The sequence below is a fragment of the Salvelinus alpinus genome, chromosome 28, assembly GCF_045679555.1.
Source record: "Salvelinus alpinus chromosome 28, SLU_Salpinus.1, whole genome shotgun sequence".
NCBI lineage: Eukaryota > Metazoa > Chordata > Actinopteri > Salmoniformes > Salmonidae > Salvelinus > Salvelinus alpinus.
Window position 1 is genome coordinate 28419489 of NC_092113.1, and position 16414 is coordinate 28435902.

A 16414-nucleotide genomic window follows, 5' to 3' on the forward strand; every position below is an offset into this window, starting at 1 on the left:
GAGTTTCAGCGCCGTGTCAGTTCCAACAGGGAAGTTTCAGCGCCGTGTTAGCTCCAACAGGGGAGTTTCAGCGCCGTGTCAGTTCCAAAAGGGGAGTTTCAGCGTTTTGTCAGCTCCGACAGGGGAGTTTCAGCGTCATGTCAGCTCCAACAGGGGAGTTTCAGTGTCGTGTCAGCTCCAACAGGGGAGTTTCAGCGTTTTGTCAGCTCCAACAGGGGAGTTTCAGTGTCGTGTCAGCGCCAACAGGGGAGTTACAGTGTCGTGTCAGCTCCAACAGGGGCGTTTCAGTGTCGTGTCAGCTCCAACAGGGGAGTGTCAATGTCGTGTCAGCTCCAACAGGGGAGTTACAGTGTCAGCTCCAACAGGGGCGTTTCAGTGTCGTGTCAGCTCCAACAGGGGAGTTACAGTGTCAGCTCCAACAGGGGAGTTACCGTGTCAGCTCACACTGGGATGTTACAGTGTCGTGTCAGCTCACACTGGGCTGGGGAGTTACAGTGTCAGCTCCAACAGGAGGTTTACAGTGTCAGCTCCAACTGGGGAGTTTCAGCACCGTGTCAGCTCGCACTGGGGAGTTTCAGCGCCGTGTCAGCTCCAACAGGGGAGTTTCAGCGCCGTGTCAGTTCCAACAGGGAAGTTTCAGCGCCGTGTCAGCTCCACCAGGGGAGTTTCAGCGTTTTGTCAGCTCCGACAGGGGAGTTTCAGCGTCATGTCAGCTCCAATATTGGAGTGTCAATGTCGTGTCATCTCCAACAAGGGAGTTTCAGCGTCGTGTCAGCTCCAACAGGGGAGTTTCAGCATTGTGTCAGCTCCAACAGAGGAGTTTCAGCGTTGTGTCAGCTCACACTGGGGAGTTTCAGCGCCGTGTCAGCTCACACTGGGGAGTTTCAGAGCCGTGTCAGCTCCAACAGGGGAGTTTCAGCGCCGTGTCAGCACCAACAGGGGAGTTTCAGCGCCGTTTCAGTTCCAACAAGGGAGTTTTAGCGCCGTGTCAGTTCCAGCAGGGGAGTTTCAGCATTTTGTCATCACCAACAGGGTTGTTTCAGTGTCGTGTAAGCTCAAACAGGGGAGTTTCAGCGCCGTGTCAGCTCCAACAGGGGAGTTTCCGCGTCGTGTCAGCTCCTACAGGGGAGTTTCAATGTCGTGTCAGCTCCAACAGGTGAGTTTCAGTGTCGTGTCAGCTCCAACAGGGGAGTTTCTGTGTTTGTGTCAGCTCCAACAAAGGAGTTTCAGTGTCGTGTCAGCTCCAACAGAGGAGTTTCAGTGTCGTGTCAGCTCCAACAGGGGCGTTTCAGTGTCGTGTCAGCTCCAACAGGGGAGTTTCAATGTCGTGTCAGCTCCAACAGGGGAGTTTCTGTGTTTGTGTCAGCTCCAACAAGGGAGTTTCAGTGTCGTGTCAGCTCCAACAGAGGAGTTTCAGTGTCGTGTCAGCTCCAACAGGGGCGTTTCAGTGTCGTGTCAGCTCCAACAGGGGAGTTTCAATGTCGTGTCAGCTCCAACAGGGGAGTTTCTGTGATGTGTCAGCTCCAACAAGGGAGTTTCAGTGTCGTGTCAGCTCCAACAGGGGCGTTTCAGGGTCGTGTCAGCTCCAACAGGGGAGTTTCAGTGTCGTGTCAGCTCCAACAGAGGAGTTTCAGTGTCGTGTCAGCTCCAACAGGGGCGTTTCAGTGTCGTGTCAGCTCCAACAGAGGAGTTTCAGTGTCGTGTCAGCTCCAACAGGGGAGTTTCAATGTGGTTTCAGCTCCAACTTTGGAGTTACAGTGTCAGCTCCAACAGGGCGTTTCAGTGTCAGCTCCAACAGGGGAGTTACCGTGTCAGCTCCAACAGGGGAGTTACAGTGTCGTGTCAGCTCACACTGGGCTGTTACAGTGTCGTGTCAGCTCACACTGGGCTGGGGAGTTACAATGTCAGCTCCAACAGGGGGTTTACAGTGTCAGCTCACACTGGGGAGTTACTGTGTCATTTCAGCTTACACTGGGGAGTTGCAGTGTCATTTCAGCTTACACTGGGGAGTTGCAGTGTTGTCAGCTCAAACTGGGGAGTTACATTGTCATCTCCAACAGGGGAGTTACAGTGTCAGCTCCAACAGGAGAGTTACAATGTCAGCTCCAACAGGAGAGTTACAATGTCAGCTCCAACAGGAGAGTTACAATGTCAGCTCCAACAGGAGAGTTACAATTTCAGCTCCAACAGGGGTGTTACAATTTCAGCTCAAACAGGGGTGTTACAATTTCAGCTCCAACAGGAGAGTTACAATGTCAGCTCAAACAGGGGTGTTACAATTTCAGCTCCAACAGGAGAGTTACAATGTCAGCTCCAACAAGGGAGTTATAGTGTCAGCTCCAACAGGGGAGTTACAGTGTCAGCTCAAACAGGGGTGTTACAGTGTCAGCTCAAACAGGGGAGCTACAGTGTCAGCTCCAACAGCGGAGATACAGAGTTAGCTCCAACAGGGGAGTTTCAGCGCCATGTCAGCTCCAACAGGGGAGTTACAGTGTCAGCTCACACTGGGGAGTTGCAGTGTCATTTCAGCTTACACTGGGGAGTTGCAGTGTTGTCAGCTCAAACTGGGGAGTTACATTGTCATCTCCAACAGGGGAGTTACAGTGTCAGCTCCAACAGGGGAGTTACAGTGTAATCTCCAACAGGGGAGTTACAGTGTCAGCTCCAACAGGAGAGTTACAATGTCAGCTCCAACAGGAGAGTTACAATGTCAGCTCCAACAGGGGAGTTACAATGTCAGCTCCAACAGGAGAGTTACAATTTCAGCTCCAACAGGGGTGTTACAATTTCAGCTCAAACAGGGGTGTTACAATTTCAGCTCCAACAGGAGAGTTACAATGTCAGCTCAAACAGGGGTGTTACAATTTCAGCTCCAACAGGAGAGTTACAATGTCAGCTCCAACAAGGGAGTTATAGTGTCAGCTCCAACAGGGGAGTTACAGTGTCAGCTCAAACAGGGGTGTTACAGTGTCAGCTCAAACAGGGGAGCTACAGTGTCAGCTCCAACAGCGGAGATACAGCGTTAGCTCCAACAGGGGAGTTTCAGCGCCATGTCAGCTCCAACAGGGGAGTTACAGTGTCAGCTCACACTGGGGAGTTGCAGTGTTGTGTCAGCTCCAACAGGGGAGTTACAGTGTCAGCTCACACTGGGGAGTTACAGTGCCAGCTCCAACAGGGGAGTTACAGTGTCAGCTCAAACAGGGGAGTATCAGCGCCGTGTCAGCTCCAACAGAGGAGTTTCAGTGTCGTGTAAGCTCCAATAAGGAAGGTTCATTGTTGTGTCAGCTCCAACATTGGAGTGTCAATTTCGTGTCAGCTCCAACAAGCGAGTTTCAGCGTCGTGTCAGCTCCAACAGGGGAGTTTCAGCGTTGTGTCAGCTCCAACAGAGGAGTTTCAGCGTTGTGTCAGCTCACACTGGGGAGTTTCAGCGCCGTGTCAGCTCACACTGGGGAGTTTCATCTCCGTGTCAGCTCACGTTGGGGAGTTTCAGCGCTGTGTCAGCTCCAACAGCGGAGTTTCAGTGTCGTGTCAGCACCAACAGGGGAGTTTCAGCGTCGTTTCATTTCCAACAGGGGAGTTTCAGCATTTTGTCATCACCAACAGGGGAGTTTCAGCGCCATATCAGTTCCAACAGGGGAGTTTCAGCATTTTGTCATCACCAACAGGGTCGTTTCAGTGTCGTGTAAGCTCCAACAGGGGAGTTTCAATGTCGTGTCAGCTTTAACAGGGGAGTTTCAGTGTCGTGTCAGCTCCAACAAGGGAGTTTCAGTGTCGTGTCAGCTCCAACAGAGGAGTTTCAGTGTCGTGTCAGCTCCAACAGGGGAGTTTCAGTGTCGTGTCAGCTCCAACAGAGGAGTTACAGTGTCGTGTCAGCTCACACTGGGATGTTACAGTGTCGTGTCAGCTCACACTGGGCTGGGGAGTTACAATGTCAGCTCCAACAGGGGGTTTACAGTGTCAGCTCACACTGGGGAGTTACTGTGTCATTTCAGCTTACACTGGGGAGTTACATTGTCATCTCCAACAGGGGAGTTACAGTGTCAGCTCCAACAGGGGAGTTACAGTGTTAGCTCCAACAGGGGAGTTACAGTGTCAGCTCCAACAGGGGAGTTAATGTCAGCTCCAACAGGAGAGTTACAGTGTCAGCTCCAACAGGGGAGTTACAGTGTCAGCTCCAACAGGGGAGTTACAATGTCAGCTCCAACAGGGGAGTTATAGTGTCAGCTCCAACAGGAGAGTTACAATGTCAGCTCAAACAGGGGAGCTACAGTGTCAGCTCCAACAGGGGAGTTTCAGCGCCGTGTCAGCTCCAACAGGGGAGTTTCAGAGTTGTGTCAGCTCACTTTGGGAAGTTTCAGCGCCGTGTCAGCTCCAACAGGGGAGTTTCAGCGCCGTGTCAGCTCCAACAGGGGAGTTTCAGCGCCATGTCAGCTCGAACAGGGGAGTTTCAGCGTCGTGTCAGCTCCAACAGGGGAGTTTCAGAGTTGTCTCAGCTCCAACAGGGGAGTTTCAGAGTTGTGTCAGCTCACACTGGGGAGTTTCAGCGCCGTGTCAGCTCACACTGGGGAGTTTCAGCGCCGTGTCAGCTCACGTTGGGGAGTTTCAGCGCTGTGTCAGCTCCAACAGGGGAGTTTCAATGTCGTGTCAGCTCCAACAGGGGAGTTTCAGTGTTGTGTCAGCTCCAACAGGGGAGTTTCAGTGTCGTGTCAGCTCCACCAGAGGAGTTTCAGTGTCGTGTCAGCTCCAATAAGGGAGTTTCAGTGTCGTGTCAGCTCCAACAGAGGAGTTTCAGTGTCGTGTCAGCTCCAACAGGGGAGTTTCAGCGCTGTGTCAGCTCGAACAGGGGAGTTTCAGCGCCATGTCAGCTCCAACAGGGGAGTTACAGTGTCAGCTCACACTGGGGAGTTGCAGTGTTGTGTCAGCTCCAACAGGGGAGTTACAGTGTCAGCTCACACTGGGGAGTTACAGTGCCAGCTCCAACAGGGGAGTTACAGTGTCAGCTCAAACAGGGGAGTATCAGCGCCGTGTCAGCTCCAACAGAGGAGTTTCAGTGTCGTGTAAGCTCCAATAAGGAAGGTTCATTGTTGTGTCAGCTCCAACATTGGAGTGTCAATTTCGTGTCAGCTCCAACAAGGGAGTTTCAGCGTCGTGTCAGCTCCAACAGGGGAGTTTCAGCGTTGTGTCAGCTCCAACAGAGGAGTTTCAGCGTTGTGTGAGCTCACACTGGGGAGTTTCAGCGCCGTGTCAGCTCACGTTGGGGAGTTTCAGCGCTGTGTCAGCTCCAACAGGGGAGTTTCAGTGTCGTGTCAGCACCAACAGGGGAGTTTCAGCGTCGTTTCATTTCCAACAGGGGAGTTTCAGCATTTTGTCATCACCAACAGGGGAGTTTCAGCGCCATATCAGTTCCAACAGGGGAGTTTCAGCATTTTGTCATCACCAACAGGGTCGTTTCAGTGTCGTGTAAGCTCCAACAGGGGAGTTTCAATGTCGTGTCAGCTTTAACAGGGGAGTTTCAGTGTCGTGTCAGCTCCAACAAGGGAGTTTCAGTGTCGTGTCAGCTCCAACAGAGGAGTTTCAGTGTCGTGTCAGCTCCAACAGGGGAGTTTCAGTGTCGTGTCAGCTCCAACAGAGGAGTTACAGTGTCGTGTCAGCTCACACTGGGATGTTACAGTGTCGTGTCAGCTCACACTGGGCTGGGGAGTTACAATGTCAGCTCCAACAGGGGGTTTACAGTGTCAGCTCACACTGGGGAGTTACTGTGTCATTTCAGCTTACACTGGGGAGTTACATTGTCATCTCCAACAGGGGAGTTACAGTGTCAGCTCCAACAGGGGAGTTACAGTGTTAGCTCCAACAGGGGAGTTACAGTGTCAGCTCCAACAGGGGAGTTAATGTCAGCTCCAACAGGAGAGTTACAGTGTCAGCTCCAACAGGGGAGTTACAGTGTCAGCTCCAACAGGGGAGTTACAATGTCAGCTCCAACAGGGGAGTTATAGTGTCAGCTCCAACAGGAGAGTTACAATGTCAGCTCAAACAGGGGAGCTACAGTGTCAGCTCCAACAGGGGAGTTTCAGCGCCGTGTCAGCTCCAACAGGGGAGTTTCAGAGTTGTGTCAGCTCACTTTGGGAAGTTTCAGCGCCGTGTCAGCTCCAACAGGGGAGTTTCAGCGCCGTGTCAGCTCCAACAGGGGAGTTTCAGCGCCATGTCAGCTCGAACAGGGGAGTTTCAGCGTCGTGTCAGCTCCAACAGGGGAGTTTCAGAGTTGTCTCAGCTCCAACAGGGGAGTTTCAGAGTTGTGTCAGCTCACACTGGGGAGTTTCAGCGCCGTGTCAGCTCACACTGGGGAGTTTCAGCGCCGTGTCAGCTCACGTTGGGGAGTTTCAGCGCTGTGTCAGCTCCAACAGGGGAGTTTCAATGTCGTGTCAGCTCCAACAGGGGAGTTTCAGTGTTGTGTCAGCTCCAACAGGGGAGTTTCAGTGTCGTGTCAGCTCCACCAGAGGAGTTTCAGTGTCGTGTCAGCTCCAATAAGGGAGTTTCAGTGTCGTGTCAGCTCCAACAGAGGAGTTTCAGTGTCGTGTCAGCTCCAACAGGGGAGTTTCAGCGCTGTGTCAGCTCGAACAGGGGAGTTTCAGTGTCGTGTCAGCTCCAACAGAGGAGTTTAAGTGTCAGCTCCAACAGGGGAGTTACAGTGTCAGCTCCAACAGGGGAGTTACAGTGTCAGCTCCAACAGGGGATTTTCAGTGTTGTCAGCTCCAACAGGGGTGTTTCAATGTCGTGTCAGCTCCAACAGGGGAGTTTCAGTGTTGTCAGCTCCAACAGGGGATTTTCAGTGTTTTCAGCTCCAACAGGGGATTTTCAGTGTTGTCAGCTCCAACAGGGGAGTTTCAGTGTTGTCAGCTCCAACAGGGGATTTTCAGTGATGTCAGCTCCAACAGGGGATTTTCAGTGTTGTCAGCTCCAACAGGGGTGTTTCAATGTCGTGTCAGCTCCAACAGGGGAGTTTCAGTGTTGTCAGCTCCAACAGGGGTGTTTCAGTGTTGTCAGCTCCAACAGGGGAGTTTCAATGTCGTGTCAGCTCCAACAGGGGAGTTTCAGTGTTGTCAGCTCCAACAGGGGATTTTCAGTGTTTTCAGCTCCAACAGGGGATTTTCAGTGTTGTCAGCTCCAACAGGGGAGTTTCAGTGTTGTCAGCTCCAACAGGGGATTTTCAGTGATGTCAGCTCCAACAGGGGATTTTCAGTGTTGTCAGCTCCAACAGGGGATTTTCAGTGTTGTCAGCTCCAACAGGGGATTTTCAGTGTTGTCAGCTCCAACAGGGGATTTTCAGTGTTGTCAGCTCCAACAGGGGATTTTCAGTGATGTCAGCTCCAACAGGGGATTTTCAGTGTGTTCAGCTCCAACAGGGGATTTTCAGTGTTGTCAGCTCCAACAGTGGATTTTCAGTGTTGTCAGCTCCAACAGGGGTGTTTTAGAGGAGAAAAGCCTATGTGGTTATGAAAGTACATACATTTCCAGGTATGTGCATTCATAGCTAGAGTGGTAGCTCATCGTTAGGATGACCTGAGATTTATAAATAGTATTTACTCCTTGTGACCTTCCTGGAACTCTCGATTTAAAAATGACTGCGTACAGTCGTGAAATACATAACATACTTCCAGGAATAGCACTTATTTATGGATGTGTAGATACTTGATATATATACAGTGTGACTTTCTATAGTATGTCAAGTCAGTGACCTCACCCAGGGAAAATACCCAGCTCCCCTCAGAAAATATAACCATGAAGTCAACCATCTCCTCTCCATCCATCAACCCAACAGAATTACCCACAGATCGACACATCTCTGTAGCGTGTCAGTTAGGTCTGTGGCTGTCCCACAGAGATCCGATTAAATCACTCTTCTATATAGATTCTATATGTAATTCTATGGGTTGTCCTCTCATTTGGTCATAGAACGTTACTACTTACTATGGTATCATGTGCTGTTGATGGGTCCAACCACAGCCAGGCTATAGAAGCAGCGTTTCATCTGTCACGCACTACCAGGCCCGTCACATCCCATCCACACTGCAGCCCATGATTTAGTGGCCTACGGCGGTCGTGCCTCCCCACCACAATGTGATACAGGCTAAAACACCCAGAGTAGCATTGGCTGGTGAAGACTTAGGGTACTGGGGGTACTGAGGCCTCATACAGGGTAGGAGCTGTATTTGACAGGTGCCCAGGCTCCATGCTCCAAAGCACCCAAAACACTCCTGCAGGAAAGAAGCCACTGTGTGGAGTATGGGCGTGTGTTTGGGCTGAAAGCAGGCTCGTGCGTTGGCCTGACACGGTAGTGTAGTGAGGGATAACAGAGGGGATTGGCTTGGCTGGGGGGGTAGTTGAGATTTCTCACTCAGCTCTCTGTTTGTGTGTGTGTGTGTGTGTGTGTGTGTGTGTGTGTGTGTGTGTGTGTGTGTGTGTGTGTGTGTGTGTGTGTGTGTGTGTGTGTGTGTGTGTGTGTGTGTGTGTGTGTGTGTGTGTGTGTGTGTGTGTGTGTGTGTGTGTGTGTGTGTGTGTGTGTGTGCCAGGTGTGTGTGTGTGCCAGGTGTGTGTGTGTGTGTGTGTGTGTGTGTGTGTGTGTGTGTGTGTGTGTGTGTGTGTGTGTGTGTGTGTGTGTGTGTGTGTGTGTGTGTGTGTGTGTGTGTGTGTGTGTGTGTGTGTGTGTGTGTGTGTGTGTGTGTGTGTGTGTGTGTGTGCCAGGTGTGTGTGTGTGTAAAGCATCACATAAAGTGAAAAGTCACACTGTCATGCTGCCCAAGCTAGGGGTGATGCTATGCAGAGGTAGGCCAGGTTGGATGTGTGTGTAGACAGGGGAACACATTAATAGCATGATTAATACCTTCAGAGCTAAAAAGTCTCACGCCATAAACAGCTTCTCCCCTCCTATCATCACTGGCCAAGGAAGCACTTAACTGTATAACCTGCTGGAGTACAGAGAGAGAGGTCCAACAATCAGAAAAGAGACATTCTGTAAGCATCTCATTGCAAGACTATACATTTGTATTTTGTTAGTGCATTCCAGGGTTATTTTGTTAGTGCATTCAAGGACATGTGTACAGTACAGTATGGTTGCAGACATGAAAATAAGTTAACATCTTGAACATGTGAGTGTTAGTAAGAAGGTATCAACATGAAGGCCTACATATGAGATGGGGTAGGGGGGTTTGATCTAGATCTTGGAAGTTTAGCTGTGCATTCTCATTCACAATTACTGTATCAATAAATGTGTCATCTCAGGGCCAAAGGGAGTTAGCTAGGGTCTTTTAATAACACTTAAACGTTGAGGAATTATGCCCAGCTAAGCCAATTAAAATATATGACGTGCTCTGCATAATGTCCAATGCCTTGGTTGGCGCTGCCACTTGCTGTCAAGACAAAGTGCACTGCAGGAGGGAAGTGTAGCACATTTTACAGGACTTAGTGTGCAACTCTGGAAACACACTATCATGGTGGCCACTTGGCAGCTATTAATCATTGGAAATATTGAGGTAACGCTTCAAACTTGTTAATAATGCTTGCTAGCTAACATCCATACAAAGACGGTGGCTGTGCGTTCATCCTTAAAAAGAGGTTGGCTAACATCCTCTCATCTGTGGTTGGCAGTATGTTCAAATTTAAAATGCATCATCACAATAGAAGAAAAAGGAAGTTAACATCCACTAGAATGTGTGGCTGGTTTGTGGTGATTTGATAAATAATGTGTTGTGGTGTGCTCATGAGCGTTGTGATTATACCATAGCGTTGGGAAGATAATTGTTCCAGTTATAGGGCTTTACAAACCACATTTGTTTCCACATCAGGCAGTGTTTAAACCATAGAAATAGAATAAATAGAAGGGGCGTCTGCATTCAAGTCAATGATGGCATAATGGGTGGGCTGGCAGACATTTTGAGTAAAAGTGGAAGTAAAAGCAGTGTACCCTTCAATCTGTGCTGTGATTTGTTGAGTCAACTGGCATTACAAAAAAATACATTCCATTGCATGAGCCACATCAGTTAACATCATTTGAATGAACATTCTACATTACTGTAAAGTGGTTGTTCCACTGGATATCATAAGGTGAATGCACCAATTTGTAAGTCGCTCTGGATAAGAGCGTCTGCTAAATGACTTAAATGTAAATGTAAATTACCATGGCAATCCAGCATAGTCCCAGTAGTTTTAGATATTATAAACTGGGAGGTTTGAGCTCTGAATGCTGATTGGCTGACAGCCATGGTATATCAGACCGTATACCATGGGTATGACAGAATATTTATTTTTACTGCTCTAATTACGTTGGTAACCAGTTTGTAATAGCAATAAGGCACCTTGAGGGTTTGTGGTATATGGCTAACATACTACAGCTAAGGGTTGTGTCCAGGCACTCTGCGATACCTTAGTCGTGGTATATTGGCCATATACCACACCCCCTAGTGCTTTATTGCTTAATTATACCATGGCATTGTTGAATACTTGTTTCTGATTGGCTTGAAGGGCATTCTAGGGCTTGCAATATTTCCCTAATTGCGTGGTATAATTCATTCATATACTGAGTTTTTATGGATATAACGAAAGACTTTATCGAACAAAAGGACCATTTGTAATGTAACTGGGACCTTTTGGAGTGCCAACAAAAGAAGATCTTCAAAGGTAAGGCATATATTATATCGCTATTTCTGACTTTCGTGTCGCAACTCCCTGGTTGAAAATGATTTGTTATGCATTTTTGGGCTGTGCTCTGTCCTCAGATAATCGCATGGTTTGCTTTCGCTGTAAAGCCTTTTAGAAATCTGAAACGGCGGCTGGATTAACAACAAGTTAAGCTTTATTTTGATGTATTGCACTTGTGATTTCATGAAAGTTTAATATTTATAGTAATTTAATTTAAATTTGGCGCTCTGAAATTGTCGAAATGGGACGCTAGCGTCCCACTGATCCGCAATAAGTTTTAAGAGCCAAATAAACTGTGATCTGAAAAAAAACACCCAAAAAACAAGTATGTTTGGTTACCAAGGCAACTGCTGTAGCTATCTAGATCGTAAACTTGCTAGCTACTTCAGTGAACATATTCACATTTCTATCTGCAAATAATTAATTTTAAAGCTGTGGTATAAAAAAGTATAATCAACGAGGGGCGGTGCGTTCTCTGGAAAATAATGCACGACGTGGAAGGTGTATTCCACAAAGCTTTAGCGGAGTGGAACTAACCTCTCACTGAACGCATTTGCGAGATCAGCTTGGCACACCTGTATTTGGGGAGTTTATCCCATTCTTCTCTGCAGATCCTCTCAAGCTCTGTCAGGTCGGATGGGTGTTGCTGCAATTGAATAAACCACAGGTGGACTCTAAACAAGTTGTAGAAACATCTCAAGAATGATCAATGGAAACAGGATGCATCTGAGCTCAATTTCAAGTCGTATAGCAAAGTGTCTGAATACTATTTAATACTTAAGGTATTTCTGCTTTTATTATTTTATAAATTTGCAACAGTTTCTAAACCTGTTTTTACTTTGTCATGGGGTATTCTGTGTAGATTTATGAGGAAAATGTTTAATTTAATACATTTTATAATAAGGCTGTTACGTAACAACATTTGGAAAAAGTCAAGGGCTCTGAATACTTTCCGAATGCACTGTATATCCTAACATGATCTTGTTAGGTAAAGACTGACTTAAAAAGATTGACAGTGACTGCTCTGTTTCACCACGCTCACCACCAGGTCTGAGTCGCACCAAATGTTGGGCATTACAAACACCAAGAAACTTCAATTGCTCCACCTCCACACTTAACACTACCTCATAAATCACTCCTTTCAATGGTGCCCTGTTCCTAAGAGCAAAGCAAGAAACAGATCTTGACCCAAGTTGTGTGACACGGAGCGCCTGCTCCCTCTGGTCAGAAGAAACACAAACAAATATCACAGGTCCAGTACAGTACAGGTCCAGTACAGGTTACCTTAATTCAACTGCACCCAACTCCTTTCTCACCCACCATGAAACCACAAATGGATCCGCCAAAAGGCAAGGATCCACTTTCTCCAAAAATGTCACTCAATCTGGATTAAACGTATCTTTATCATAACCATACCCATTAATGCAAGGCTCATACAACAAGCTCCTCACAACACCTTCTACCCATTCCGTTTCACCTCCAGAACTCGAACTGGCGTCCGGTTCATTCTGTTTCAACTTGACACCAATCTTCCTGAACATATCCTCTCCCTTGTTATTGCTAGCTTCAACATATTCAAACCTCTGCCTCCCTCAGTCTTTTCAACCTTCCCTCTCTTTCCCTCCAATCTTCCTCCCTTAACCAATTACCTGCAAATATTCAACTTTCCAAGCCAAATTCTCTTTTTAGCCTCCTTGAGAGACATGTTAAGCCCTGTGCTCCCCATTCAAATGATCAACATTTTCAGGACTCTTGTCGCAGGCTCTATTTCCCTATGTGGGAGCATTAGGAACCGTAGGTAAGGATTTTTAACCTGGTTACATGTACATTGAACAACACAGCAGCTTATCGGCATGTTTTGTGATTTCTGTATAACAAAAAACAATGTTGGGTCTTTTCCACTGGGGGTCAATGGGAAAGAATGTTTGTTTTCCCCAATTTCTGGGCGTGGTCGAGGGGAATTCCTTATTATTACGTGAATATCAACTCTTCAGTATCAGTTGATATAACATTCCAAAATACCACGGAAATTATTGCATAACAATACCAGGCAGCCATTCCCAGTGTACCCATGAGTTTACCAGTAAAATTGCTAGGGTTAGAGTTTTCAAGCACGTTCTATTCATACTATTTCTATGGTTTAAACTTAACTTCACTGTAAAGTCAGTGACAGTTAGCCATACAAAGACTATTTTTAAATGCGTTTTGCCAAACATTGTTTTTGCACCTTTTAGGGTTGTGACCATAGATACGTATCTGAATACTACATGACATAGGAGTTTACGTCTTTCAGCCAGTGCACAGAGAACAGTGGTTATGTTCATGTACTGCACCATATCTCAGTAAACCTGCTTTGACAACTTGTACACCCTGAGATAAACACAGTAGTGAGACAATGGGTCGTTGAAGCTGTGTTAGAGAATAGGATCACGTCAGTCTTTGTGTCAGTGTAACTAGATAACCCAGATGAGGGGTATTGACGCTTGTGTAGCAGGGCCAGTCCTAGCCTGCATTCTGGAGCCTTGGTGATAATGAGTTTGCCTTGGTGTTAATGAGGGAATACTGGGCTCTAGAATGCCAGCTCATACACTGTAGCACATCTGCCCAACCCGTTATCTTTGAAAATGTCCACTCTGGACCCAATAGCAAGTGAAGATCCAATATAGCAAGTGTAGACTCCAATAACATCATCAAAACATAATAAATACTGTACATACCATTGACTCCATTAACTCACATGGATAAACATTTTCTTACAGTTTCACTTGACTTTATCAACATCTAGTCTTCGGTTGCACTACCTGCAGGGCTACCTGATCTGACTTTAGAAATGTGATCTTTCCCGGAGGATTGGTGTAGATTCAGGGGTCGTGACTTTGGAGAGCGGGGTTTATTTGTGCAGGCTGTGGAGTGGGCAGTACCACACACTTCAGCCATTAATTATCTAGGGTGACTGAGAAAACAGTCCGAATTGGTTCATCGTCAGGGGGCGTGGGGGGGCTGGGGCACAGGGTGTCGGTCATAGGGGCCAGGCAGTGTTAACCTGCCCTCCACCCCCAAACCACAGTCACACAAACACACTACCCATGCGCCAAAACTCATCCCACAGATTAGCCTTCTAGATACCTACAGCCGGGCTACAACAGTAATTTACCCTGGCGCTTTTTAGAATATTGTTTATAGAGAGTGCAGAGCTACTGTCTGAAAGGAGAGGAACTCTAAATAAAGTTTGAGCGCTCCCTACAGTGGAAGGGTTAGTACAATTCTGGCACTAGCCTATGTGAAGCAAAACCAGTCTTGCATTGTCCGTTTCATTGATTGTTTGACATGCTTTACAATCATTACAGGATATAAAGGCCTTGCACTAACGTTGCAAGGTTAGGTTGCACTAAGGATACAAGGTAAGGTTGCACTAAGGATGCAAGGTAAGGTTGCACTAAGGATGCAAGGTAATGTTGCATTAAGCTCTGAACAGTAGGGCAGTATCAGGTCTACTGTATTGATTCATTTTTGTTTCTCTCTCTCTCAGATGTTCAAGGAGTTGACCCCACTGATCCCTCTGCTGCACCTGATACGGGCATCACAGATGCCCCGAGCTCTGTTGCAACTGATACATCAGAACTCAAAGATGCAACCTCCAACGCTACAGTCAGAAGTAAGACATTAAAAACATCCCTGTCCAAAGTCCAGATCAAAGCTGAAGTCAGTAGTTATGATATGGAGGATCAGGAGATGACAACAGGTCATCATGATTTGAGATTGGCTCTAATTACACAATTACAATTAGTACCTTACATGGCAACTGAATGTAAGGTACAGTATAACAGTAATACCTTTTCATTAGCCATCGGTCACTCATCTATAAGTGAATTACATCACACCCATTCATAACATTTATAACACCAGCAGACCTATAGTGCTCAGTTCAAGCTATCACACTGCTCTGATGGTTTAGGAGTCCCAGCCCTCACTGACGACACCCAAAGTGCTGATAGTCCTTTTCATTTTTCTTCTTCCTTTTCTCTCTAGTTTTTAAAACGTTATTCTGAACTATATACTAATTATGTTGATAAACTGTTGATAAAACCGAACACGACCCACCCCCAACAACAATCTTCCTCCCAAATTAACTTTAATACACTTGACCATATATATGGTCACTTTCCTTTCACAACTGTTCAGTCTGTATTATTAAGTTGTCCTGTCTGCCTGTCCAGTCTGTTATTATGTTGCCCTGTCTGCCTGTCCAGTCTGTTATTATGTTGTCCTGTCTGCCTGTACGCCTCTACCAGTATCTGTTGCATATTTGTCTTGTTTTCTTCTTCACTTCTATTGCCATACATTAGGGGACTGGGTTAGGATAGGGTGGGGTGGGATTGGGAGGATTCATGAAGGGGACTGGGTTAGGATAGGGTGGGGTGGGATTGGGAGGATTCATGAAGGGGACTGGGTTAGGATAGGGTGGGGTGGGATTGGGAGGATTCATGAAGGGGACTGGGTTAGGATAGGGTGCGGTGGGTTTGGGAGGATTCATGAAGGGGACTGGGTTAGGATAGGGTGGGGTGGGATTGGGAGAATTCATGAAATTGACTGGGTTAGGATAGGGTGAGGTGGGATTGGGAGGATTCATGAAGGGGACTGGGTTAGGATAGGGTGGGGTGGGATTGGGAGTATTCATGAAGGGGACTGGGTTAGGATAGGGTGAGGTGGGATTGGGAGGATTCATGAAGGGGACTGGGTTAGGATAGGGTGGGGTGGGATTGGGAGGATTCATGAAGGGGACTGGGTTAGGATAGGGTGGGGTGGGATTGGGAGGATTCATGAAGGGGACTGGGTTAGGATAGGGTGGGGTGGGATTGGGAGGATTCATGAAGGGGACTGGGTTAGGATAGGGTGGGGTGGGATTGGGAGGATTCATGAAGGGGACTGGGTTAGGATAGGGTGCGGTGGGTTTGGGAGGATTCATGAAGGGGACTGGGTTAGGATGGGGTGGGATTGGGAGAATTCATGAAATTGACTGGGTTAGGATAGGGTGAGGTGGGATTGGGAGGATTCATGAAGGGGACTGGGTTAGGATAGGGTGGGGTGGGATTGGGAGTATTCATGAAGGGGACTGGGTTAGGATAGGGTGAGGTGGGATTGGGAGGATTCATGAAGGGGACTGGGTTAGGATAGGGTGGGGTGGGATTGGGAGGATTCATGAAGGGGACTGGGTTAGGATAGGGTGAGGTGGGATTGGGAGGATTCATGAAGGGGACTGGGTTAGGATAGGGTGAGGTGGGATTGGGAGGATTCATGAAGCGGACTGGGTGAGGTGGGATTGGGAGGATTCATGAAGGGGACTGGGTTAGGATAGGGTGAGGTGGGATTGGGAGGTTTATGAAAGGGACTGGGTTAGGATAGGGTGAGGTGGGATTGGGAGGATTCATGAAGGGGACTGGGTTAGGATAGGGTGGGGTGGGATTGGGAGGATTCATGAAGGGGACTGGGTTAGGATAGGGTGGGGTGGGATTGGGAGGATTCATGAAAGGGACTGGGTTAGGATAGGGTGAGGTGGGATTGGGAGGATTCATGAAGGGGACTGGGTTAGGATAGGGTGGGGTGGGATTGGGAGGATTCATGAAAGGGACTGGGTTAGGATAGGGTGGGGTGGGATTGGGAGGATTCATGAAGGGGACGGGGTTAGGATTGTGTGGGGTGGGATTGGGAGGATTCATG

The 16414-nt window shown here is 47.7% G+C and overlaps 1 protein-coding gene across 1 annotated transcript in view; it reads left to right on the top strand.

Moving 5' to 3' along the window:
* Positions 1-16414, top strand: part of LOC139557596 (hematopoietic progenitor cell antigen CD34-like) — a 57267-nt gene that overhangs the window by 18117 nt on the left and 22736 nt on the right. The window contains exon 2 of the mRNA XM_071372602.1: positions 14226-14351. Coding sequence (XP_071228703.1) covers positions 14226-14351 — 126 coding nt within the window. The remainder of the gene's footprint in view (positions 1-14225; positions 14352-16414) is intronic.